General features: G+C 38.0%; 1 protein-coding gene across 3 annotated transcripts; it reads left to right on the top strand.

The window, feature by feature from the left end:
• The first annotated feature begins 1,134 nt into the window (after nt 1–1,134).
• Nucleotides 1,135–27,069, top strand: LOC127647975 (zinc finger CCCH domain-containing protein 7A-like). 3 transcript variants are annotated; one of them, XM_052132515.1, is made up of 23 exons: nt 1,135–1,463; nt 5,116–5,232; nt 5,457–5,496; nt 5,584–5,781; nt 6,972–7,130; nt 7,211–7,291; nt 9,736–9,789; nt 9,878–9,917; nt 10,011–10,321; nt 10,876–11,119; nt 14,214–14,245; nt 14,335–14,503; nt 14,619–14,777; nt 17,277–17,482; nt 18,222–18,322; nt 18,490–18,671; nt 18,758–18,828; nt 19,350–19,486; nt 21,521–21,626; nt 21,747–21,855; nt 24,617–24,750; nt 24,946–25,109; nt 25,202–27,069. In XM_052132515.1, exons 2-23 carry the CDS (start codon nt 5,162–5,164, stop codon nt 25,389–25,391), a joined length of 2,958 nt encoding a protein of 985 aa, XP_051988475.1. In that variant the 5' UTR covers nt 1,135–1,463; nt 5,116–5,161; the 3' UTR covers nt 25,392–27,069. The 3 variants fall into 3 exon arrangements, with proteins under 3 accessions (XP_051988475.1, XP_051988476.1, XP_051988477.1); XM_052132516.1 differs by lacking the exon at nt 1,135–1,463 and having other exon boundaries at nt 5,105–5,232; XM_052132517.1 differs by lacking the exons at nt 1,135–1,463; nt 5,116–5,232; nt 5,457–5,496; ... (1 more) ...; nt 6,972–7,130; nt 7,211–7,291 and adding an exon at nt 7,325–9,622.
• The last annotated feature ends 32 nt before the right edge of the window (nt 27,070–27,101 follow it).

The following is a 27,101-nucleotide window of genomic DNA, read 5'->3' as shown; positions in this document are numbered from 1 at the left end:
ACAGACAATGGGCTGTAGCTACTGTTGTTTACTTTGATCGTTCATCTGACGAAACTAACCAACAAAAACATAAATAAATAAGTAAATAAATAAATAAATAAATAAACCACGCAGGAAACAGAAACCCACCAGGCTGTTGTCAGGACTGTCCATCAGCAGGCGCTCTAACCATCTTCAACTACTAACTAAAAAAGCGAACAAGACGTCATGAAGAAGATCACGTTGCCCAAAGATGAAGGTCGTGTCTAGAAGAGATCTCTCTTTCGTCAATCTCGCGAGATTCTACAATCCTACAGCTTATACACGCGTTTGAAGTCGTACAGCAAAAATGAGCGATAGTAAAAGATTATTTTAAACTGCCTGTTTTGATAAATAGTCATTCTTGATGATCAACTCAAGCTCTAAAATAAATATTTCACATAAATTATATTCTCTCTTAACAACACACTGGCAACTGACTATCAACCGACAATCTGAATGTCAAAACAGCACAATACAACATATTGTATATACTATTTTTATTTTATATTGTGTATTCTATATTGTGCGTATTGTACATGGTACATTGTATATTATTATTTGTATATTGGGTTGTGTAAATATGTGTATATTCGTTTTGTAAATTATGTTGTGTGAATCTGTTGTTTATTGTAAATTGACGTCTAATCACTGTCATGACTGATATTTTGCTCGGAACTGCACCCAAGACTTTCACCCATTGTTGCTTTGTGTACGTGGTTGAGTGACAATAAAGGGATTTGAGATCGTATCACCGGTGTGTTTGCATTATGGGATTCAACTGGAAAAGAGCGTAAACTGCGGAACTCGTAGCAAATGTTCTTAATACTGTATAATTAACGATTATGTTGTTTATGAACATGCCGTTGTTATGTAGCTAGCCATCTTTAACTTGATATGTCGAAATTATTAACTCCGATTTCGCCGAGATGTCACACGATCATGTCAGCACCCAGGACGATGTACAAAATAAGTGATACAGATTCACTTTTATTAAATAGTATTAATAAATTAGTCAAAGTTCCTATATTACATGATATGAAAGAGTGTTTAACAACAAACGTTAGCAGAGTAGCAGGTGTTCAAAACATCGTAAATTATACTCTCTTGATCATACACATGTAGCACAAATGCTAGCGTTGCAGATTGTTTATGAATTGGGTAGTTAAGAGACATCTCTGGTGACAGTCAAACACCTGCTAAGCTAACGGGAGCATTGCAGGTTTGTTTGACTTTGAATGCCTTTAGTCGGATATCGGAGACATCAAGTAGAAATATCCCACATAACGCAGCAGATACATAACAGACTGCGCATGTGCGAGAAGTTGACGAACGAGGGATCCCTTCTAGACACGACCAAAGAAGAGACTCGATTGACGAACATATGAAAACATTAGTGTTTGAATGGAGCAGCCTGTTTTCTATTGACCACTGTTCTTTATAAGGTGAGTGTTTTATGACAGTCATGTATAGGTTTGTTCGCATAACTATCTATCTATCTATCTATATCCGATAGATAGATAGATCGATGATCGATATATACAGCTGGTCAAGTGGGCACAGCTGCGCTGTATAAATGCTATGCTAGTTTACCTAGTGACTGCTGATGTAGCGCAAGAGTTTACATGGACAAACATCTACGTGTTTCTAACTTTGTAGATAGAAATACAGAAGCTCAAATTGTCAATCAAAGATTTCATCTTTTTTTATAGATTTATCCGTATAGTTGCGGTGTATCAGTAATTAGTCAGGGGCGTTCACCTCTCTCTCTCTCTCTCTCTCTCTCTCTCTCTCTCTCTCTCTCTCTCTCTCTCTCTCTATTTCAATTCAATGAGGTTTATTGGCATGACAAAGACATTTTGTATTGCCAAAGCAATTACATATAAAAACAGAACAGGAACTGAACGAGGACTAGGACATAAGAACAATAATAACTATAAAGAAATAACATTCAGCATTAATGCAACATTATATAGCGTTGGAAACAGGGGTAGGGGATTGGGGTCATCAATACATCATGTATTGTTATTTATTTTAGTTCTGGTTGTCCTGCAGGATTCTACAGGATACTACAAATCTGGCAGTTTGCACATTCTTCTTTTTCACCTAGAATAATTTTTTTTTGTGTGTGTCGGGGTACATTCATTGAAATCTGGGCATATGTTGTTAATTTTGTGGTAATATTTGTATCTAATTGGTTGGTATTTTGGGCATTCTGTGAGGAAGGGCAGTTCTGTCTCAATCACTCCCAGGTTGCATTGGGAGCACAGTCTGGCAGTCCGTCTCTATAGCCAGACTTTACTCACTGAGTCTGTACCTTGTCAGTGCTTTTCTTAATTTTCTGTCAGTCACTGTGGTCAGATAGTTTGACACCGCATAGTCTCGATTTAGTGCCGAATAACATTCCAGTTTGTGTTGATTTTTAAAGGTGTTTGTCCAATGCGCTAGGTATTTTTCCTTTTCTTTGTGTATAATTTGGTTAGGACAAATGTTTGTGAGTGTGCAGTTATCCTGAGACTGGCCGATCTCCTCAGGTGTGACTACAGTCTCAGGACAAGCTGGCATAGGGGACTATTCACTGAGCTCAGCTCTTGGTATTTTAGGGCTTTATAATGGTATGTGTTGGGGTCACTTAGGTGCTTCCAGAACATAATGTTCAAAAAGAGAGGGTATTGGCCTAATTCTGCCCTGCATCCATTATTTGGGGCTTTTCTTTGGACGTAAATTATTCCTTTACAAATTCCAGATGCAGAGTTTCAATGGGATGTTTTTCCCAATTTAAATAGTCAAATTTTACAGGTGGACCCCACACCACTGCCATATAATGCAATTAGTTTGATGACTGATTTGAATATTTTGAGCCAGATCCTAATTGGAATATCAATTTTAATAGATTTTTTAATGGCATAAAATGCCCTTTGTGCTTTCTCTTTGAGTTATTCACAGCCAAAGCAAAATTACCTGTAGAACTGATTTTTTAGGCCGAGGTAAGTGTATGTCTTTGTGATTTCAATGCTTCTGTTTGATAACGAAAATATGTTTGTTAGTCCCTAAGATCTGGATCGCTTTTGGAAGATCATGATTTTGTTTTTGGTGGTTGACTGTCAGGGCCCAGGTCTGACAGTAACTCTCCAGTAAGACCAGGCTCTGCTGTAGCCCCTCTTTAGTGGGCGACAGGAGAACCAGGTCATCTGCGTAGAGGAGACACTTTATTTCGATATTATGTAAATTGAGACCTCGAACGGGAGATTGTTCAATAGTTTGTGCCAACTGATTAATATATATATGTTGAAGAGGGTGGGGCTTAAACTGTAACCCTGTCTCACTCCTCGCCGTTGAAGGAAAAATGTGGTTCTCTTGTTGCCAATTTTAACAGCACATTGACTGTGTACATTGATTTGATCACATCATAAGCTTTTCCCCCTACACCGCTGTCAATAAGTTTAAAGTATAATCCTTCATGCCATATTGAATCAAAGGCTTTCTTAAAATCTACAAAACAAGCAAAGATTTGTCTTTTATTTTTATGTACGTATTTATTAATTAGTGTCTGTTGGGTGACACTTCATAAGGAAGTCTTAAAGTCTGGTGTTTAAAATACTGCAGAAAACCTTTCCCAGATTACTGTTCACACAGATGCCTACTGAGTTGTTATGGTCTGATTCCAGAGCTCAGGGAAATAACCCACACACAGAACATCATTGAACACTTTTAGAGTAGCCAGTTTAAAGTTGTGATCCATGTGTTTCAGCATCTCATTGAGTATGCCGTCTACACCACATGCTTTTTTGGACTGTAGGACACTGATTTTGTCTTCCAGTTCTTTCATTGTGATTGGAAAATCTAATTGGTTTTGGTATTCTTTAATGGATTTTTCAAACTCTTCTAATTTTTTAATAATGTCACTTTGATCATGATTTTGGGTTGTGCTATATAGGTCTTGAAAATGATTTTTCCACAGCACTCCATCTTGTATTGCCAATTCTTCATTTGATTTATATAGTGATTTCCATTTATCCCAGAATTTATTTGAGTTTAATAATTCTTCAATTTCTTGAAGCTGGCTCTGTAAAAACTGTTCTTTTTTTTCTTCTGAGTGTGTATTTATATTGTTTTAGTGCCTCACAGTAACGGAGGCGTAGGCCTTGATTGTCTGGTTGTCTGTGTTTTTGGTTGGATAATTTTTGGAGGTTTGTCCTCAGAGTAGTACAGTCTGAATCAAACCATTTGTCTGTGTCTTATTTCTTTTTCTTAGGTTTGATTTGTTCCAAATTATTCCTTTGTGCAATTTTGTAGAAAATGGTATTTAGATCTTTTACTGCCTGATTAACACCATCTTCATTTTTAGTGTATTTCTGTATTTGGAAAGAAAGTATGAGAGATTGTATTTCTGTAAGTGTAATTGCATTTGTGTAGTCATTGATACTGTTATCCGTCCATTTATATGATAGTATTCTGCTCATTGTGTGTGGTGTTGTGATTGTTGTTTTGGTTGTTGATTCAGACTGTTTGACATACAGGGTAATTTGGCTATGATCTGAGAAAGCTGTTAATTTATTTATTTATTTATTTCGATCTCCATTAGCTGCACACGAGCAGCTACTCTTCCTGGAGTCGATTAATGGTTTGACTGTGAATGCTCTCAAAGAAGAAAGGTCCAAATCTGTTATTGCATAGTGTAGGTGTATTGCTGAGCTGTAGGTGTACCGTCCAAAAGAGTCTCCCCTTAGTCTTCCATTGACGATGTCATTGTTCTCTCTCTCTCTCTCACTCTCTTTTTTTTTTTCTTTGTTAGCCGTGTCACAAGTTTCCATCAGGCTTAAACAATCAGTATATGATGCAACCTCTATGTGAATTCCCCTACTTTGGCTTAAACTGGCAGTCAAATATCTCTTGAAGTTAAGGAAAGGGGTTGTTATGATTTATGCAACATCCCTGCTGCTAATTTGACTGTCTATAGTCAGAAAAATATATTCAGGTGAGGTCATTGGTGGGGCTTTTAAAATTGAACGGAACAGGAAGACTTTTTCATAACAGGTTTCTCGTTCCGCCAGATCTGATGCTAATTTAAACCTGCCTCATCAATCTGTTTATCAGAGATTCGTAGGTTTTTGACCATAGGCAGGTCTTAAACACGAACTGGATGATGTCAGCCACATGCCTGGACCGAAGCAGCCGATGGCAAGACATTCAGAAAGGATTGCAGTTCATTCAGTAAGTTTTGAAGCATCAGTACACTGAGAAGACTGGTGAGCTTTGACCATGATGTACAGGTTGTAACATGGCTTCAGTGTGTGTGTTATAAAGGGAAATTGTTGGATCCTCCAGACCTCATTCACTGATGGTCTGTTTCAATTGCAGCAAATTTACTTATCTGTTGTATTTTCTCAACATATTTGTTATGTCTCTAAATGCCTTCTTCTGCTGGTCAATTGTAGGTCTACCCTGCCTTTTCCTGGTACCCAGGAGCAGTATGAGGTTTGTTGATCACATTCACAATCAATCAAGCATTGATTTGGTTTTTAGAGTAGATATTTAATAATGTGAATTGACTCCTGTCTGTAGTCGTTCATTCAGAGTTTGGTGAGGAATCTGTTTGGCGAGGGAAATGATGTGTTCCTTGAAGGCGAATGGGCGAGATCTGTTGAATTATACACAGAGGCCTTAAACATTGCAGAGTATGCGGAATCAGAAGACATTTGCATCTTTCAAGACATTTGGGAGAAGCTTCATGCTAATCGTGCAGCATCCTACTTAAACATGGTAAGAATATCCCACTGAGATTTGTGGGATCAGCTAGACTGTAAGGTGCGTGAGATGTGCCCGACAAGACAGCCACATCTATGGCAAGTGCTACAGGAAGTGTGGGGTGAAATATCACCTGAGTATCTGGACAAACAAACTGACAGTTAGAATGTCAAGGTTCTGAAAGCTGTCATTGCTGCACGTGGAGGATTTTCTTTTATGAAAACTGTTTGAAGAAGTTTAAGAAGTTCTGCATTTTTATTTCAAATTGTAATAGTATTTTTCAAGTTATTAATGTCCTGACTATACATTGTGATCAGTTGAATGCCACTTGGGTGAATAAAAGTACCAATTTCTTTCCATAAGAGCAAAATCTGTACATTATTCCAAACCTTTGGCCGCAAGTGTAGTTCACGGCTTCCAGCACTTTATTAAAGCAATAATTTGTTGTCACACATCCCACCATAATAAATCCTCGAAAGACTCTATAAAAATACTGTCCTTTAATCTGTCGACAAATAAACATGTGGACTATGCATAATACTGTGAGTAGTCTATTTAAAGTCCTATAATGACTAAAATTGACATTTATTGTTGAATGATGTGAATTTGTTCACAAGCATAGCCTTAATAATATGGATGATTTAAGACGCAATAATAACTACATAAAAATGCACCGTGCACTGTCAGCATGCTTAAACATTACAAAATGCTGTGTCTCTCAATTCATCCTATTAAAAGAACCACAACTAAAATATATGAACTACCTAGTTGTTGTTGGTTGACTAGTTGAACATACTGTCCCAATTGTAGGATGTGTAACTTTATATGACTCTGTCAGCATCTTTTCCATCCGCCGCCTTCATTGAGTCATTCAAATGCCCACAAACCACCCAGGCACAAGCGAAAAAGATGGGCTCACACGGCGAAAAATCTTTTATATTATAAACGTTATATTTTTGCTATTCGTAAACAAGTTTTTTAACCAGATTATTTTAATTCTTCCAGTTAATTTAACCGTGACATATTTTATCGTGTTTAATGGTGAAACAGTATAATCATGGCATCCCTAATACAGATGTGTACACTATATTTCTTGTAGTTTGTGATAAGTCCTTGTGTTACAGAAAACACAAGTGAATTGTCCCGTTTAAAAAAAAAAAAAAATGTATTCGTCTTAACTTGTTTGTTTGTGGTTATTGATGCAGGGACTGCACGATCAAGCCCTGGAAGACTGTGAAAAAGCACTCCAAATTAATGAAAGCAACTACAGGGCACTTTACAGGAAAGCACGATGTCTAAAAGAGATGGGAAGACATCAAGTGGCTTACGAGGCTGTTGCTAAATGCTCCATGGCAGTGCCTCAGGTCAGGCCGCATTACTTTGGGCAGTTTAATCAAAACGTTATTGTATTACTTTTGTTCTTCACGTTTCATTTACGTTGCAGGATACTCATGTGATTGAAATGACTCAGGAGCTTGCCAAGATGTTGGGGTTGAAAATCCGAAAGGCTTATGTGAGAAACAAGGTAACATTTTGGTTTACCAAGCAGTTTCTTAGCAAAGTGGAAATTAGAATTTTAAGGCTTAGAAATTTGGCCTTGTTCAGACTGCCACTTAAAATCCAATTTTTTGTATATACAGATTGTATCCAGATGAGTTTTTAATAGTCTGGACAGCAAAAGGCACATGAAATCAGATTTTTCCAAATCTGATTCAAACCACATCGGGAGGTGGTTTCAAATGCGATTTAAATCAGATGCGTCTCAGTCCGGATGCTCTGGCTGCTCAATTCGGATTTAAAATGGATTTTTGATGATGATGATTTCAAAAATCTGTGACTGCAGCATGGAACATCACAATATTTACCAGTCTCCTCCATCGCTGAGTTTTTCTTGTGCGACGGAGGAGTTCTGCACCGCGACTGGACAGGGTGCTTATTTGGAGAGCGAGATGACGCACATCCATTTTTCCCGATTTGCCTGCAGTCTGAACATAGCCTTAGACATTTTCTCTCAAAATGAGGAATGCTAATTAACATGGGGTGCTTTCACACTAGCACTTTTGATGCGCACCTGGGTTTGTTTGATGTTGAAGTTTGGTACGTTTGGATTATGTGAACGCTGTTTTCCGAACTCTAGTGCAAACCTGTGAACCGCACCCAAGTCCGCTTAAAAAGGTGGTCTGGGGTAAGGCTAGGCAATATGACGATATATATTGTGGCTACGATATAAAGTGTATATCGTTAGATATTGAGAATTACACAGAAATGTGAAGCGTATCATTTTTAAAAGCACTTGCATGAATTCGTCTGTTTAAACTTTTGTATTATTTGAGCTAAAAGTTGTTTAAATTCTAATTTTTACAGTCATTTTAGGGTTTTAGGGTTTTTGAGATTACAACGTCATGACAACAAAGTTTTAAAGTTGGCTATAACTTTACACAGAAAAGGTTAGTGAGTGATTTTATCACACTAAATCATGTTTACATGCATATTGATTGTCTTGTGGCTATACTTCTGAAAACGTGAGTATTTTATCAAAAGAAAATTGGCCCCTATTCACTTCCATTGTAAGTGCCTCACTGTAACCTAAATTTTTGCTTAAAGAAATAGAGGGGCAACTTAAAATCAATTTTTGTGGTAATCAACATTGTGCCACAAATACTGTCGATTAAGCTTAACTTGAATTGAATTCAGAACATTCCTTTAAATTAAGAGCCTGATCCACACATTTCGGTGGATATTTGTTTTTACTTGTATATTATTTTATTTTCATTGCTTTGAGATGATGTTGAGTTCCCTGAGGAAAGGTTATAATAATAATAATAATAATATTGGTCAACAACATATCGGACTGAAAAGTGGCATAATGTGAAATTCAGCATAAGGTTGATTTATAATCAAGTTGAGTGTTTTGTATTTTTATTAGATTTTTTTACTTTGACTATGCTTGTCAAATTCCAAATAAAGATTCAATTCTAAAACAGGAAGTAGTTTTCATTTATACGGTATTAAATTAACTTTCTGTATTATTCAAAAATAGACATTAATATATGTTTATTTACATATAAACATATTTTTTATAAGATTTTGGTCATATTGTCCACCCCTAATCTAAAGTATGGCTCTTGTGAACTGTAGTACTGTGTGCTGCTGAAATGAGCGCAGTCGACCCTAACTGCGGAAGTGAACAACTAATGATTTTTCATACCTGCTTGTCTCCAAATATATTGCCTTCAGAGTGAAGCTCACATTCTTTACAACTCTTGCAATGCATCCACAGGCATCATTGCACATTCAATGCATCTGTGGCAGACAAACACAAGTGTCGTTCTGTTCATGTAAAGTTTGGTGGTAAATCCAAAGATACAAACGTCAGTACTTCACTTCACACTGTTAAGCTTACGTCTTCTTGAGTTACAGTGGTAAACAGCTGCCGCTTATAGTCAAGTTCATGATGCAATCGGAATGCAGTTTGGACCCAACATTATGTGACCAGCAGGGGCAGTGGGAGGGGGGAGAAAACTAACTCTGGTTCAGTCCAAGCAATCGAACCCAAGTGTGAAACCACCCTTGTTGATTGTGCCAGGGAAAGTAAACTTTTGGGAATAGTTCACCGGAAAATAAAAATTGTCGCGATTCGCTCTGTTTTTCCAAACCCTTATGATTTTCTTTCTTCCATGGATCCCAAAAAGAGATGTTAGGCAGAATGTTTTCCTCAGTCACCATTCAATCTCACGCAATCTTTTATTTTTTCATACAATGAAAGTGAATGGTGACTGCTTCTGATATTCTGCCTAACATATACTTTTGGGTTGTTACATGGAAGAGAGTCATACAGGTTTGCAACAACATGAGGGTGAGTAAATCTTATCTTAATCTTATTTAAATCTTAGATGTCAGTTTTGGATCCCATTGACTATACTGACTAGTTGTCCTTGATCAGTATTTCCCCGTTTTTATTTTAAACAGCCTGCCTTAAATGTTTTGCCTGGCTCCAGTCTATCAGGAGCTGGTAATGATAAGGTAAAACCTGCAAAAAATTAGAATGTGTCTAAAATATTATGCATGTTAAAATTAGAAATTCTAGCTGAATCACTTTGTTTCCTAACAGCATTCTCAAAGCTCTGCCTCTGTGGAAGACATTGAAATGGGTAAGTCAGTTTTTTTTTTCTCCCATATATTAATGACTGAATGACAGTTTCACTCATCTCATTAATGCCTCACTGTCCCCATTATCTTAATAGAAATTGGCCAGTCTATGCAGAGTATGGGCAGTCCATTGCCAGTCAGCATGCCAGTGTGTGCCACTGGAAGTGAGATGGATGATGTTGAGGCTAAGCCTCTCACCTGTTTAATCTCACCACCAGTCATCCCTGTTGAAACCCATAAGCCAGAGCCTGCACCCATGCCTCTGCATATGCCCCTGGCTAACGGAACCAGGCCCAGTGACTCTTACACAACAACACCAGAGTCTCGCTTGGACTATGATACAGATATTATTGGCGATGATCTGGATGAGCTGTTGGACAGAGCAAGTCCATCGGAGACTTCATTGGTAAGATTCAGAACCATATTTGTGTTCCAATAAAGGGATAGTTCACCAAAACATTCTGTCATTTACTCATCTACATGTTCTTCTTCTTCATACTTTCTGCTGTGGAACACAAACGGAGATGTTTGGCTGAATGACAGGCTTAGTCACTATTCTCTTTCAATGTATGGAAAAACATGCACTGAAAGTGAATATTGCTATTAATATTCTTCTAACTTCTCCTTATGGGAGTCATGAAAAAAAAATTAAAAAGGAAATAGTTTTGGGTAAACTATCAACCCCGTTTACACCTTAAGATACGGTTTGGGTGATCCAATCACATGTGGTCTGGAGAGACCTATCAATGTTTATACCCGGTCACTTAAATGTTTCTCCTAAGAGCACTTGTGTTTGGATTTCAAGGGGAGGGTCTCTGATTTCATTATGGCATACAACAATCACTATTTCAGTGTGTTACTGTATGAAATGCAACTAAGTCGGGAAAATGTTTTATATGAGCTCAAACTAGCAGAATTCAATTAAAACAATAACTCATTGTTTGTCTTTTCCCCATCAAGGATATTCCTACAGTAGATGGACCTATCCGTTTACCAACCAGTATTGCTACCAGTAGTATGATGTCGAGTCCTCTGCTCATGCCTTCCCACCTGAGCAATCCATTTCTGAACATAACTCCACAGTGCACGATAAATTTACCTGCTCCCTACCACAAACCAATTTCATCATATTCTCTTGGTCTGGACACATTTTCCTCTCCATTGGACTCATTGGATAATTTGGCAATTTCAGAGTCTCAGACAGGTACGCTGCCTCAACATCATAGATATCTCAACATACAGTGGCCTCAAGAAGTATTTGGACACTTAAGCTTAGGGATGCACGATATGTCGGTGGAAAAATCAACAGGACAAATCTAAATATCGAAGAGATAGTGGAATAACCACCAATATTTTTGCAGACAATTTGTCTCTGACTGCCTGCGGCTTCTCTCTTCAGGCAGTCTATAGTGATAGTGTGCGTGCACACACCCAGCGTGTCTGACATTGAGAGCCAGGCTAGTATTGTCAGCCTAGCTTATATCGCTCAGTGAGGATTATTTAATCATCTCATGCACCTTGTTACGTTGTTTTGGGGCTGTTTTTAAATGGGATCATCTGCTGTAAGTAACGACATGCCATTCCCCATATTGTGTTTGTTTCATGAAGCAATACATTAAAATGCGACAAAAACATATTGTTACTTGCAGCAAATCATTGCGATTAAAAAGGTCACACAATTACACAAAGCAACTGCCACAGATAAGCATCTGTGAATGAGATGCGCATGTGCAAGATTAGGGTTTAAATTGTGTGTTTTGCTGTTTATCGACATGGTTTGGTTTAATGGACTGTTACATCTGTTAAAAGTTTGTTATTCTCTCTCTGTGAGCGAATTATCAGATTACTATAAATTCTCATATTTACGGCACCATACAATTAAAGCCAAGCGCACACTATACGGCTTGCAGTCGGCGTTCTGCGACTCCCAGTCTTGTTTTTTTATTGTGCTTGTCTGCACGCTCTAGGACTGATCGCAGATGACTACATGACCATTTGTCCCTGACTAAGTGTACACCTGGTATTATGCGTTTTGGGTGGTCCGATCACAAGTGTTAAAGCGAGATATATCACCGTTACACCTTGTCGTCTCTTTTGACCACTTGTGTTCGGATTTAGAGGGAGAGTCTCTGATTTCATGAGGACATACATCAGTCATTACGTTGGTGAATTACTGAATGATAATAAAGCACAAAAAAGTAAAATAATAGTTTCTCTTAATTATACGCTAACATGACGTTTAGAGCAGAGTAGAGTATAGCAGTAACCGTTCTCCCATTCAAACGCAGTACAGCTCTCCTCTCATTCCATACAGTCTCGTCCACACACATGGATGGCCCTCCTGTACGGATGCTGCAAAACCTAGACTGAAACCTTCCCGTTCATACCGCTGTGAAAGCCCTCCCACTTACATGCATTTAAATGCTTTCCCGTTCGAATAGCAGTGAGGGTTCTCCCGTGCTAAAGCCGTTTGAGCTAACGCACGTTGATTTGTATCGTGGGCTGTCCCGTTTGTACCACTATGAGGACTCCTCCTTTCGAATGCTGTGAGGGCCACCATTCGATTTCAGGATGGGATCGCCCAATTTATTCTTTTTTTTTAAGGATCAGTATCTGCCACAATGAGCTGCAAAATGATCAGGATCGGCCCTGAAATTCTATGTTGGTGTATCCCTTCTTAACGCTTAGAAAGGTTTAAATGTCAGTTGCATAAAACAGTTTTAGACTAGTCTTCCTAGATCAGTCTAATTTTAGACCAAAATGTAAAAAAGCTGGGGCCGGTTGCACCGGCTCTATGTAAGTTACAACTTAGCCTAGTGTGGCAATAAGTCACTAAGTAAATATTTGAGAGTTGCACCATTAAACCTAGGTATAACATAACCCCACGTATAAACTAAATATTTACGGAAGCCTCCAAACAGGAGTAACTAATGGAATAAAAAGTAGACTCATTTAATGACCTCAATGAGGTCATGTTTTGCATGACTGGCATCAATCATTTCGACATATATGATGATGTTGACATTTACATTTACGAGAGAGAAAACTTACTTTTAAGCAGCTTTTCAGCATGAAACCGTTCAAAATATATATTAAAATTAATAAATGTCTATTTTTCCAGCCTGCTGAATCACCCCTTATTTATTTTAGATACAGACCCTATTTATTGTTATTTACACAGGGCAAATATATTCTATTATTTATCAAATCTACTTTTATTACGTATCATATTTTAATGGGGATATAATTTATTACAGCTGACAGTTACGTCAGCAAACAAGGTTTAAACATCAACAGTAACAAGATCAAACTGAAATTGATGGCTTTTTAACACTTCTGTGTACAAACATGAAGGCTGTTTATTGGATAAATACAGGTAAACATCATGTGCGATAATGCATCACTTTACGTAGAGCTTATGACCTACTAGTGAAGTCTTGCCTTAAGAACAGGCGGTGCAACCAAATTAAGCACTGAGTTACAAACTAACTAGTAGTTATTAAGCCCTTAATGTGAACTTTATACCCCAAATTACATGAGACCTTATTCACAGCTGGTTCAACCCTACCCAGACCCATAGGCTAACTTTTGTTTATATTCCATGTTGCCATGGAAAATAACTGTCAGCTGAGCCAGTGCGGGCTTTAGTTGAGTGCTGAAAGGGGCTTTAATTTTTATTAACGATGGTAATAAAATGTCATGTGTTTTTAGTATTTGTGTTAAAATCAGTAAATTTGTTCATTTAGAATAAATTTTGAAGCACTGTAGTCCTCTAAGCAAATATTTTCAGCAAATGAAAACTGTATTGAGCATCCACTTTTGGCCATTTTTTAAAGCTATTCAGTGTCTTAATTTCCCCACAATGCAATGCAAATTAGACTGTCTTACTAAAGACCACTGTGAGCTTGTTTTATGCAACAGGCTTTCTATGGTGTCTTTAGCTAGTCAAACTAATTGTTAGACGCAGTCTTAAGTTAATGGCTATGTTTATGCAAACAGACCCAGTTGGTTAAAATGAATTGCAAAAATAGCTAAGAACAGTCTCTCTCAGAAGTTAGATCTGAGAAAAGGTCCAGCATCATTTGTTTGCAGATGCCACTTTGTTTGATATTTTGTTATCCAATGCACACATAACAAATGTTTTATTTGTGAATTGAGTGTCCAAATACTTGGGGGAAACTGTTCTTGCACTGTTTATTTTTTTAAGAAAGTAACACTTAATGAAGAATTCAATCTGTTTTTACTGAAACATTCTGATGTCCCTTTTCTGTTCCTTTTTAATCTAAAAAATGAACCAGATAATCATTTCAGCCAGCATCATTTCATGTCGGTAAGAAGTTTTTTTTATTTCTTTTCCATGCGTTTTACATTACATTCAGCTGTGCTCATTGATTCTCACTCAGTTATTTGCTGTTTCAGATGGGCAACAGTGACATGTCAGTGCCAAGCATTCCGCCCATTGGGATGGGTTTCAGCACATCCGATGGGACGTACATGCAGGATTATCCGCAGCTAGATCTTGCCAAGAATCCTCTTGCTGATACCCATGATTTCAAACAGGCCTGTTCCTCGTGCTATATTAAAACCGGTAAGCGTCAGTCATGCAGAAGTGCTGCTAGGCAACTTTTTGCAGCACATTACTATTCGGAAAACTTTTGGAGGTTTTGCATATGAAGTGCTTTATCACCTGCTTAAATACACAGGACTTGGAGTACTGGATTACACCTACCATCCAGAGGACCACAAATGCAAAAAGGATTTGCTTTTGGGAAGACTTAAACACACAGATCTCCCAACATGGAAGCTTATTCGTCCCAGACCCACCAAAAACCAATATATGGGGCCTTATTATATTTGCAAAGGTAAAGCAGATTGAAATGTTCTGTTTGTGGCTTTTCCCATCTCGCTTTTCCCAAGATTATTACTCATCTCTCTGGAAAACTTGATTCTGATTGTTCTATCATAACATTCAATATTTTTGTATAATTAATAGGGCTATTAATTTAACATGCTCATTTAATGTGATTAATTCTATATATACATACACACACAGTGCTGTAAAAAACTATTTGCCCCCCTCCTGATTTCTTCTATTTGTGTGTATTTTTCATACTAAATTCTTTAGATCTTCAAGAGATATAACATAAAACAAAAGCAACCTGAGTAAACACAAAATACAGTTTTCAAATATATCTATTTTTTATTAAAGCAAAAAATATCCAACACCTATATCACCCACGTGAATAACTAACTGCCCCCTTAAACTTCACAGCTGGTTGTGCACCTTTAGCAGCAACAACTGCAACCAAACGCTTCCGATAACTGGAGATCACTTTTTCACAACACTGTGGTGGAATTTAGGCCCCACTTTTCTTTGCAGTACTGATTTAGTTCAGCTACATTGGACGGTTTTCAAGCATGAACTGCCTGTTTAAGGCCTTGCCACAGCATCTCAATCAGGCCTTTGACTAGGCCACCCCAAAACTAAACTTTTTCTTCTTTTGAGCCATTCAGAGGTGAACTTACTCCTATGCTTTGTATCATTGACTTAGTTCCCCTCAATTATTGCAAGTCGCCCTGGCCCTGAAGCAGTAAAGCATCCCCACACCATCACACTACCACCACCATGCTTGACCGTAGATATGATGTTCTTTTAGTGGAATTCTGAGTTTGATATTTTTCTTGGAGTAATTTTGGAAGGTTCACTGCTGTGCCAACTTTTATCAATTTGGAGATAATGGTTCTCTCTGTGGTTCTTTGGCATCCCAGAGCCTTTGAAATAGCTTTGTAACCCTTCCCAGACTGATGTATTTCAATCACCTTTTTCCTCATCATCATCATCATCATCATCATTTCTGGATTTTTTTTCAACCTTGTCATAGCGTGGCTAAGCTACATGAAGTTTAGCAAACTTCATGCTGCTGAAATTGTTCTATGTTGGTGTTGATTTGATTAAACAGGGCTGGCAGAAATCAGGTCTGGGTGTGTCTAGTCCAGCTGAACCCCATTATGAATGCAGTTTCATAGAAGGGGCAACACTTTTTCACACAGGCCCAGTTGGTATTGGATAACTGTATTTTGTGTTTACTCTGAGTTATACTGGAATTACTGTTAATTTTGCTGCTACATTATCCAGTACACTAGTTAATAATAAAGTGTTTCTTCATAAGCTATTCATTTATATTGAAATAATGTGTAGTTAGAGGTTTGTGTTTCTTTACATATTAAAGAGTACTCCCAATTAGTTCCATACAATAATGTAAAGATATTATAAACTGATTATGCAAAAAAAACAACAACACTGGTATTGGACCGGTACCGGTATAGGCTGATACTGAGATTTCCGATATCGACATCTGATCAGAAGAGAAAGTGTTATTGGTGCATCCTAATAATTACCGTGTGTTAATTCTGCTAGAAGAATTTTCCTACCATCATAGCAATTCAAATTTGAAGTAGCACCTACATGTTTTTGCTAAATCACAATGACAAAGTAGCTGGAACACAAAAACAGCCCTTAAAGGAATAATTCACCCAAAAATGAAAATTCTCTCATCATTAACTCATCCTCATGACATCCCAGTTGTATATGACTTCTTTTTTTTTCCTGCTGAACACAAGTGAAGATTTTTAGAAGAATATTTCAGCTCTATATGTCCGGACCATAGACTGTAAAAAAAGATGGATGACGCCCCTTCGCGCTTTTCCATTGGTGAGAACTGAAGCCGCCAGTGTCCCGATATGGCGCTGACATCTTGGGCCTTGAGTCTGCGCAGTTGCGATTTCGGGACCAGACCTGCGCAGTAGTGAGCAGGAAGTAAAGCCGCGAAATCAAGGCCCCGCCCTCACTCTCGCTGAATCAATCGCAAGGACACGCCCCTGCACTTTTGACTTATGACGATGTGAAATAATTAATTATGGAAAATTAGATATTCAATTTAAAGCTCCAATCTCCTCAGTCCTCCGAAAATCCCGAAAAAAAGTCTGTTGGTGCTTCAGTGACTACTTCACTGATGGAAATAAAAGATATACTGACTTCTAATGCCACTTTTTGTATTGTCTAATAATTAGTGCTTTACTCGTCTGCCACAATAATGTATTATTTGAAATTATTATATTTATTAAATACATTTTAAATTATTTTTATATATTTTAAAACTATTTCAATTATTATGCAATACATTTTATTTAATCAGGATATCATGTAATTAATTCCATAAAATTTTAATTGCTTGACAGTCCTAATACTGACTGCTAAATGACCTGTTTTTGTGACAGGGTCCTAATCAACCTGTTTGCAATAATTATCAGCTGACTTTATATTACTCCTTTTATAAAAGACCATATATTGTGCTTTATAGATGTAGCAATGGGACAAGAATGCAGGTACCTAGGACACTGTACCTTTGCTTACTGCCAAGAGGAAATTGATGTGTGGACCCTGGAACGCAAAGGCTTCATCTGCAGGGAAAACCTTTGTGATCCTTATGGATCGAGGCCTAAGATAAATTTGACTGTTCCTAAAATCCTTTTGGAGCACCACGGGATATTTATGTTCCTCTGTGAGGTAAAGTGTGCTGTTTTTGTTCAAATGGCTTGTTCAGTATAGATGGCGTTACTGACAAATCCCTGATATACCTGCATGTTAATTTTCTTCTGTACAATGTGATCCAAAAGTCTTAAACTGCTTGTGAAGAGGCTTTTCTTTCGCATTTTTCTAATTTAATACAATAAGATTATTAGCATAGCAATTTGAGGGAAAAGTTAACATGAATTTTTCACTCGTAAATGATAGCATGCACTCAAACTGGCATGAACTTCAGAAGTTTGTGCAAAATTTTATGATCCTTGTTATCCAGGATTATTTGACAATGTTTCAAAGAGCTTCTTGTGTGCTTTAATGGAAGTGGGGGTATTTTTTAGAAAGGACTTAACATGGGCAATGTCACCAATTTGCTTTCATTTATTTAGTGACCAAAAAATGGTGCATAAACTTGTTAGTATTTTTTAATGCCTTATTCCAGGTTTACATTATATTTTGAATCCCACATTTTCAGTGTGAACTCATACTTTTGAACCCCACTGTATATAGAATCATGTTTCTATGTTTACAAGTTTTACCTACTAGGAAATATTTGATTTTCTGCTACTTATCATCTGACTTTTAACATGCCATCTCGTTTCATCATTCGTCAGCTGGAATGACTGGTTTTCAAAAGAATGGATTTTCAGTTTCAGTTTGTCAAGTCTCGGTTGAAAGTTGCATCGGTTGTGCAAACATCTAACATGTGTGAATTGGTCTCTAGGTGTGCTTTGATCACAAACCCAGAATAATCAGCAAAACCAATAAGGACAACCCCAGTCTATGCTCTCACCCTGTGACAAAGCATGCATTTGAGGAAAAGAAGTAAGGGTCTTTTCTAGTGTGGACATGAATATGCACATTTGCAGTCTGGACATGCCTTGCAGTGAATGACGTTGTTCTGAATAACAGATTACAGCCGTAGTGCAACACTCATGATGTCATGAGAAGTTTAATAAATAACATAAGGCTGTTATTGCTTTATTCCTCAGGTGCCTTGTACACATTTTGAAGGACAAAACCGTTAGGTACGCCAAAGTCCGTCCCTACCACACTCATTGCCAGATGGATCTGTGTAGGCATGAGGTGCGATATGGGTGTCAGAGAGAGGATTCCTGCTTTTACTCCCACAGCCTCGTTGAGCTCAAAGTGTGGATGATGCAGAGTGAAAAAGGTGACCTGCCGCTCAGGATGAGTTTGAATTATAAGACATCAGAGCTGACATGAAACACTATCTTAATACTATTGATTTGGTTGTAGGTATTACACATGAAAGTATCGTTCAAGAGTCCCAGAAATATTGGAATATGGACGCTGCTCCTCATACCCAGGTAGAGTTGTTTATAGCAGAACACGGGCTATATATCCAGGGTTCCCAAGGCCATGGAAAACTTGGAAATTTCAGGGAATATTAAATTGTGTTTTTCAGTTCTGGAAATGCATAGCATGTTAAAAGGCATGAAAAAAGTGCATGGGAATTTCTATAGTTAGTCATGATCTTTTGCCGGGTTTGATATTGAGGGAGGGCAATGCCCCCCATGCCCCCTTTTAGACCAGGCCATGTTAGTAATGCTCATGTATAGAATTAAACTAACTGGCAAGCCATTTTTTTGTCTGATTTTTGAGCAAATTTTTCTGTTGAGTCAGTTCTTAATGAATTGCTCATACATGAAAACTCTGGTCTGAATCGAAGTCATTTGTAAAAAAATCTTTATCCAGTAATTGCAAATAACTGGAATTTTCATGGAAATTCATTGGTCACAAAGTCTGGGAACCTTGTATATCATGGAAATCTATGCCCACATTTCTCTTAGACATCTGTTGTAATGTCTTTCTTGTGGAAACCCCATAGGAGCTCCATCAAGCCCTGTGCAGATTTGGCCCACCTAACCTGAAGTTGCAGTTTGTATGTGCACAGTGTTGGAGAAACGGTCAAGTCAGTGAGCCAGACAAAAACAAAAAGTATTGCAGTGCCAAGGCTAAGCATCCGTGAGTACTGAATATAAGAAACGTCCCCTTTTCAGGACACTGTATTTTAAAGATAATTTTGTACAAATCCAAATAACTTTACAGGTCTTTATTGTAAATGGTTTAAACAATGTTTTCCATGCTTGTTCAATGAATCATCAATGATGAAAATGCACCTGTGGAACGGTCGTTAAGACAATAACAGTTTACAGATGGTAGGCAATTAAGGTTACAGTTATAAAAACATAGGACACTAAAGAGACCTTTCTACTGACTGTGAAAAACACCAAAAGAAAGTGCCCAGGGTCCCTGCTCATATGCGTAAACGTACCTTAGGCATGCTGCATGGAGGCATGAGGACTGCAGATGTGGCCAGGGCAATAAATTGCAACGTCCGTACTGTGAGATGCCTAAGACAGCGCTACAGGGAGACAGGATGGACAGCTGATCATCCTCGCAGTGGCAGACCACATGTAACAACACCTGCACAGGATCAGTAGATCCGAATATCACACCTGCGGGACAGGTACAGGATGGCAACAACAACAACTGTCCAAGTTACACAAGGAATACACAATCCCTTCATCAGTGCTCAGACTCTACACAATAGGCTGAGAGAGGCTGGACTGAGGGCTTGTAGGCCTGTTGTAAAGAAGGTCCTTACTAGACATCACTGGCAACAACGTCGCCTATGGGCACAAACCCACATTCGCTGGACCAGACAGGAGTCGCAGTTTTGTCTCACCGGGGGGTGATGGTCTGACTTGTGTTTATCGTCGAAGGAATGAGCGTTACACACTCTGGAGCGGGATCGATTTTGGAGATGGACGGTCCGTCATGGTCTGGAGCGGTGTGTCAAGCATCATCGGACTGAGCTTGTTGTCATTGCAGGCAATCTCATTGCTGTGCTTTACAGCGAAGACATCCATCTAAGGGCTAGTTCCCATGTCCGGGAACTTGCAAGTGCTAGAGAAGAACTGGCAAATCTGGTGCAGTCCATGAGGAGGAGATGCTCTGCAGTACTTAATGAAGCTGGTGGCCACACCAGATACTGACTGTTACTATTGATTTTGACCCCCCCTTGTTCAGGGACACATTATTCCATTTCTGTTAGTCACATGTCTGTGAAACTTGTGTTCATACAAATATGTTTGTATGTTCATACAAATATTTACACATTAAGTTTGCTGAAAATAAAAGCAGTTGAAAGTGAGAGGACGTTTCTGAGATCTTACCTGAGTTTACTAACTCGCTGAACTACAGTTTTTAAAACTGAAGTATGTAATTTACGACATAAGCATCACCATACACAACTGCAAAAATAAACAAACATATTCAAGAAAACTCCCTCTGTTTTCCATTGGTTGTTCAAGCAGATTGTCCCACCCCAAACTCACACATTGGTTGAGCCCTTGTTGCTGTGTCCGGCCAATGTTACAAAAGCGCCACAGTAGATGTGTTTACATGGGCCCTAGTAATCTGTTTGTGATCGGACTAGTAGCACAGTCTGAATAAATAGTCTCATGTAACAATGTCAATTGGAATGAATTTGCCAAATCAGATGTAAACTTCATTTGGATTGTAAGGGTTGTTGTAAACCTTATATAATCCGTTCGAGAAGAAAATATTTGCTATATAAACGCCTGATCGGATTGATTTCTGAAACTGGGACATTGTTCACATGTCTCTAACTTACACTGTAATGGTTTCATGATGACGAGGGAATGCTGAACTCTGAGAGGACATGTGACCAATAGAAGATTGAAATGTCACACTTTACTGACCTTTAATATTTCAAAGCTAGATGTGTTTTATTGTTGTTGGATAGTAAGTAGACTGTATATTTGAACATTTTGAATGAATTTTTTTTATTTGTGATGTATTGTTTATTAAAACCAGAAGCCCTCGTGTGACATCCTCGTTCATTGTGTTGTATGAAAAAGTCTCACATGCACAGTCTAGTGTGACCTCCCCTTCTCTTTAGAGCATGTGAAGACTAACTTCATCTCAACTAACTGCATCTTATCTTTTATTTTTACATTTCCCTTTGACCAGTTGGTCTAAAGAAAGACGAGTGGTTCTGGTTAGCTCTGTTGAACGGAAAAAGTGGACAACAGTTCGCCCTCTCCCAACAAAAAAGCCGATTCCTGCTCAGTTTGAAGTAAGTGTAATATAATGTTTCAGAAAGATTCCTGCTTTTCCATTACTAACATCACCAAGTTCAAGGTTTATGAATATTACCTCTGTCTCTTGATTAATTGTGTTTTCTGCATGATTGTAGATTTGCATGCATGTGGCTTCTGGCAAAAAGTGTCAGTACATTGGAAACTGCACCTTTGCGCACAGTACAGAGGAACGAGATCTATGGACCTTCATGAAGGATAACAATAGTAAGTTCATTATGCATTTGATTGCCAAACCCTTCAGTAGGTTACATGGTCATTTAAAGTTAACTTTTTCCCCACAGTTTTCATTTTAATGGGCGATATTATTTGTGCCATTTTTCTTTTTAAGAAACAAACAATAAAAATTCACTAAATCATACTACTAAATCGTACTATTTTAAAATAATTATAATTTTTCCCCAGTACGTTAATATACTGTTTATTAGTTTCAAAACTGGTATAAAAACTTTTTTTTTCCAAAATGTTTTATTTTGCAATCAGTTATGTAATCTTTTAGATTACACTCTGTAGGCAATCTAATTTCCTTACACTTGGATTATTATTTAAATAGATAAATCAAGTTTATTACGTAACAATTTACACTCCTTTAAATAAACATGAAATTAATTTGCTATTTGTCCGTCCCTTAAATTGATATGTAATCCATAAACGAGTAACTGTAATCTAATTGCAAGTAGTTTATTTTTGTAATATGATTATGTAATCCAGATTACATGTAGTCCATCAATACACAACTCTGCATTGTTTTTTTATGGATTTGATACTTCGGCTTTAGAGGTAATTTTTCCTCCATTTAGTTTTCCAGATGGGTGTTTCACGTTTGTGTTTTTTCTATTTTTGTTTTCGTCTTACACAGCATTTAAATGTTTATTTTTTGTCACATCTGTTAATTAAATCTCTTTTTCCTGTCCTTTTGACTAAATTTGTAAACATGTATCATATATAATCACTGCAACAAGTTGTATTTCAGTAATCTTCCTTATAATATTTTGACTGCCCTGTTTCTTTTTCTACATAGATTAAAGGATATACAGTGCTGTGGAAAAGTATTTGCCCCCATCATGATTTCTTCTGTTTTTGTGTATATCTCATAAAAATGGTTTCAAAAGCTAAATAAAAAATTCAAACAAAATCTAACATAAAACAAAGCAATCAGAGTAAACTCAAAATACAGTTATTAAATGATAATGTTATTTATTGAAGCAAAAAAGTTGTCCAATACGTTGGTATTGGACAACTTTTTTGGGTCTGTGTGAAAAAGTATTGGCCCTTCTATGAAACTGCATTAATAATGGGGTTCAGCTGGACTAGACACACCCAGACCTGATTTCTGCCAGCCCTGTTTAATCAAATCAACACCAACATAGAACAATTTCAGCAGCATGAAGTTGGCTAAAAGGTCTCACCCAGTAGAACACTATGACAAGGTCAAAAGAAATTCCAGAAATGATGATGATGATGATGATGATGATGATGATGATGATGAGGAGGAAAAAGGTGATTGAAATACATCAGTCTGGGAAGGGTTACTGAGCTATTTCAAAGACTCTGGGACACCAAAGAACCACAGTGAGAACCATTATCTCCAAATGGAGAAAACTTGGCACAGTAGTGAACCTTCCTAGAAGTGGCCGACCTTCCAAAATTCCTCCAAGAGCACAGCGACAACTCACCAGGAAGTCTAAAAAAAAACCAGAAGAACATTTAGGCTCATCTGATATTTGCCAAAACACACCTTGATGATCCTCAAACCTTTTGTGAGGATGCTCTGTGGACTGATGAGTCGAAAGTGGAACTGTTTGGAAGACAGAGGTCCCGTAACATCTGGTGTAAATCAAACACAGAATTCCACTAAAAGAACATCATATCTACGGTCAAGCATGGTGGTGGTGGTGTGATGGTGTAGGGATGCTTTGCTGCTTCAGGTCCAGGGTAACTTTCAATAATTGAGGGAAATATGAATTCTGCTCTCTACCAGAAAATCCTAAAGGAGAACATCCGGTCATCATTCTGTGAGTTGAAGCTCAAGCGCAACTGGATTATGCAGCAAGACAATGATCCAAAGCATAGGAGTAATCCACCTCTGAATGGCTCAAAAGAAGAAAAATTGAAGTTTTGGGGTGGCCTAGTCAAAGTCCTGACTTGAACCGGATTTGGATGCTGTGGCAGGACCTTAAACGGGCAGTTCATGCTCAGAAACCCTCCAATGTGGCTGAACTAAATCAGTTCTGCAAAGAAAAGTGGGGCCTAAATTCCACCACAGTGTTGTGAAAAAGTGATCTCCAGTTATCGGAAGCATTTGGTTGCAGTTGTTTGGTTGCAGTTTTTTTACCTGACCGATTTAAAACATTAAAACTTTTTTTTCTTCATTAATAACACTAGATGTGCCATAAACATGTAAAACTTACATGTTATAGGTTGTTTGGCTCATTTGCTTGACCAGACAGTGAAACAGGAGCCCTCAAACATTGTGTATCATATTTGATACACACAGCGTTATGGGGTTAAAATATTGTCACCAATGTCGTGTGTGTGTGTGTGTGTGTGTGTGTGTGTGTGTGTGTGTGTGTGTGTGTGTGTGTGTGTGTGAGCGTGTATTTATCACTTTGTGGGGACCAAATGTCCCCATAAGGATAGTAAAACCCGAAATGTTTGACCTTGTGGGGACATTTTGTCGGTCCCCATGAGGAAAACAGCTTATAAATCATACTAAATTATGTTTTTTGAAAATGTAAAAATGCAGAATGTTTTCTGTGAGGGTTAGGTTTAGGGGTAGGGTTAGGTTTAGGGGATAGAATATAAAGTTTGTACAGTATAAAAACCATTATGTCTATGGAAAGTCCCCATAAAACATGGAAACACAACATGTGTGTGTGTGTGTGTGTGTGTGTGTGTGTGTGTGTGTGTGTGTGTGTGTGTGTGTGTGTGTGTGTGTGTGTGTGTGTGTGTGTGTGTGTGTGTGTAGTTTCAGACATGGAGCAGCTGTATGAGCTGTGGCTGCAGTCCCAAAAGCCGGGCTGGAGTGAGGAAACCTCCAGCAGTGCTGCCAGAGAGAACAGCAAACAGATTCAGATGCCCACAGATTATGCTGAGGAAGTGGTATGGAATCTTTTGTCTTTCAGAAAATATTGGTGCAAGTTTGTTACTCAAACTTCATCACGTGCACATTTTCCATTGTCATCATTAAAATGACGTGCTTTTCATAAAAGCTTTCTTAGTAGCTCATCCACGTATCACAAATAACTTCAAAAATACTTTCTTAAAACGTTCTTCTAAATATTGCTGTTTCATCAGGCTGGCAACCATTGCTGGTTGTGTGGGAAAAACTGCAACAGCGACAAGCAGTGGCAGCAGCACATCACCTCTGAGAAGCACAAAGAGCGAGTGTTCAACTCTGAGGACGATCAGAACTGCTGGCAGTATCGTTTCCCTACTGGCACCTTCAAAGTCTGCGAGCGGTGAGTTGGATTTTAATGTGTAACATCGGTCACGAAGGGTTACGATAGGTTGAGACGGTCCCCTTGTAACTGATTTGTTTTGATCCCTCCAGGTTCCTCAAGGGCACCTGCACTGAGGAGGAACTTTGTAAGATGGCACATGGAGAGGAGGAGTTGAAAGAATGGAAGGACAGAAGAGAATTCCTGTTGATGAAACATGCCAAAGCCAGAAAAGATCACTTGATAGCGCCAAATGACAATGACTTTGGCAAATATAGTTTTCTGCTTAAAGATATTAAGTAATATTTTAATTCAAAGATTGATGCAGGGTGTTCTGGAACTATAATATGTCTTGGGCTCAGTATTGAATCAGGCAAGCGCGGTGTTGATCTCTGAGGAGGAGGCATGTTCCTCCTCCTTGATTGTCATGGAAAGCACAGAGCTGGCCTTGTGTTCTGAGTTATAACTGGCTCTGTTGCTTTTATGACCAGTTCAAATGAATGCACCATCGCCTTTAATGTTTTTGTTGTTAAATAGCATGGCGGATCACCTTTCAGGAAGTGGAATTTGGATTTTGATCATGAAACCCAAGGCAGAAGTGCAGTATAGGTATGGAAGGAGATAATGAATATATTGAGATTTATTTATTTTTTTCTCTTTCGGTTTTTCATTCTTGTGTCATGATGCTGTTGTTCTACATTTTCACCAAATTAGTATGTTGCATGATCACTGTGTTTATGCCTCTTGGTATTATATGGACCAACATAAACACAATAAAGTCTTCATCTCTTCAGCTTCCAATGTTTCAGAAAGCAAAACTGTATCAAGGAATTTATACCATTTAAGTGTATTAATAAAGACATAAAAAGGGACGCTGGTGAATTAGGTTGATGTCAAGACATGTTTTGTCCATGAGAGGGAGATATTGGACAAGACTTTTTCTAGTTATGCTCCGCTCTAAAATATTTAGTCAGCTAGCAATGGCCTTTCATGAGTGCAATTTCTCAAAAAAATACTTTTTTTAATCAATCATCAGGATCATAACATGAGAAATACAATTACACATTACAAGAAGGCATTGTACTATAAAAACATATTACTTTTAATGTCGCCCAATGCAGATAATTATATATTTTTTTATTACAGTTGAAGTCAGAAGTTTACCATGCCAAATACATCAAACTCAGTTTTACACTATTCCTGACATTTAACCATAGAAAACATTCCCTGTTTTAGGTCAGTTAGGATCACTACTTATTAAGAATGTGAAATGTCAGAATAATAGTAGAGAGAATCATTTATTTCAGCTTTTATTACTTTCATCACATTCTCAGTGTGTCAGAAGTTTACATACACTTTGTTAATATTTGGTAGCATTGCCTTTAAATTGTTTAACTTTGGTTCAAACATTTTGGACAGCCTTCCACAAGCTTCTCACAATAAGGTGCTGGAATTTTGGCCCATTCCTCCAAACAGAACTGGTGTAACTGAGTCAGGTATGTAGGCCTCTTTGCTTGCACACACTTTTTCAGATTGAGGTCAGGGCTTTGTGATGGCCACTCCTATACCTTGATGTTGTCGTCCTTAAGCCATTTTGCCAGAACTTTGGAGGTATGCTTGGGGTCATTGTCCATTTGGGACTGAGCTTTAACTTCCTGGCTGATGTCTTGAGATCTTGCTTAAGTATAGCCACATAGTTTTCCTTCCTCATGATGTCACCTATTTTGTGAAGTGCACCAGTCCCTCCAGCAGCAAAGCACCCCCACAACATGATCCTGCCACCCCCATGTTTAACGGTGGGATGGCTTCCAAGGCTTAATGATTTGCCAAAACAATAGTGTGCTAATATTAAATCTGTAGCGTGGGTAAAATATGTTTTAATGACTTCAACCTTAGTGTATGTAAACTTCTGACTTCAACTGTATAGACATGCTGTATTCAGAGTTTGGTATATTGCTTCTGAAATTTAATCTGGTTACAATCTGTTAAAATTATAATTGCAATCAGTAATGT

This window comes from Xyrauchen texanus, chromosome 8 (genome assembly GCF_025860055.1).
Source record: "Xyrauchen texanus isolate HMW12.3.18 chromosome 8, RBS_HiC_50CHRs, whole genome shotgun sequence".
NCBI classification, from domain to species: Eukaryota; Metazoa; Chordata; class Actinopteri; order Cypriniformes; family Catostomidae; genus Xyrauchen; species Xyrauchen texanus.
This window is presented reverse-complemented; position numbering and strand designations above follow the sequence as displayed.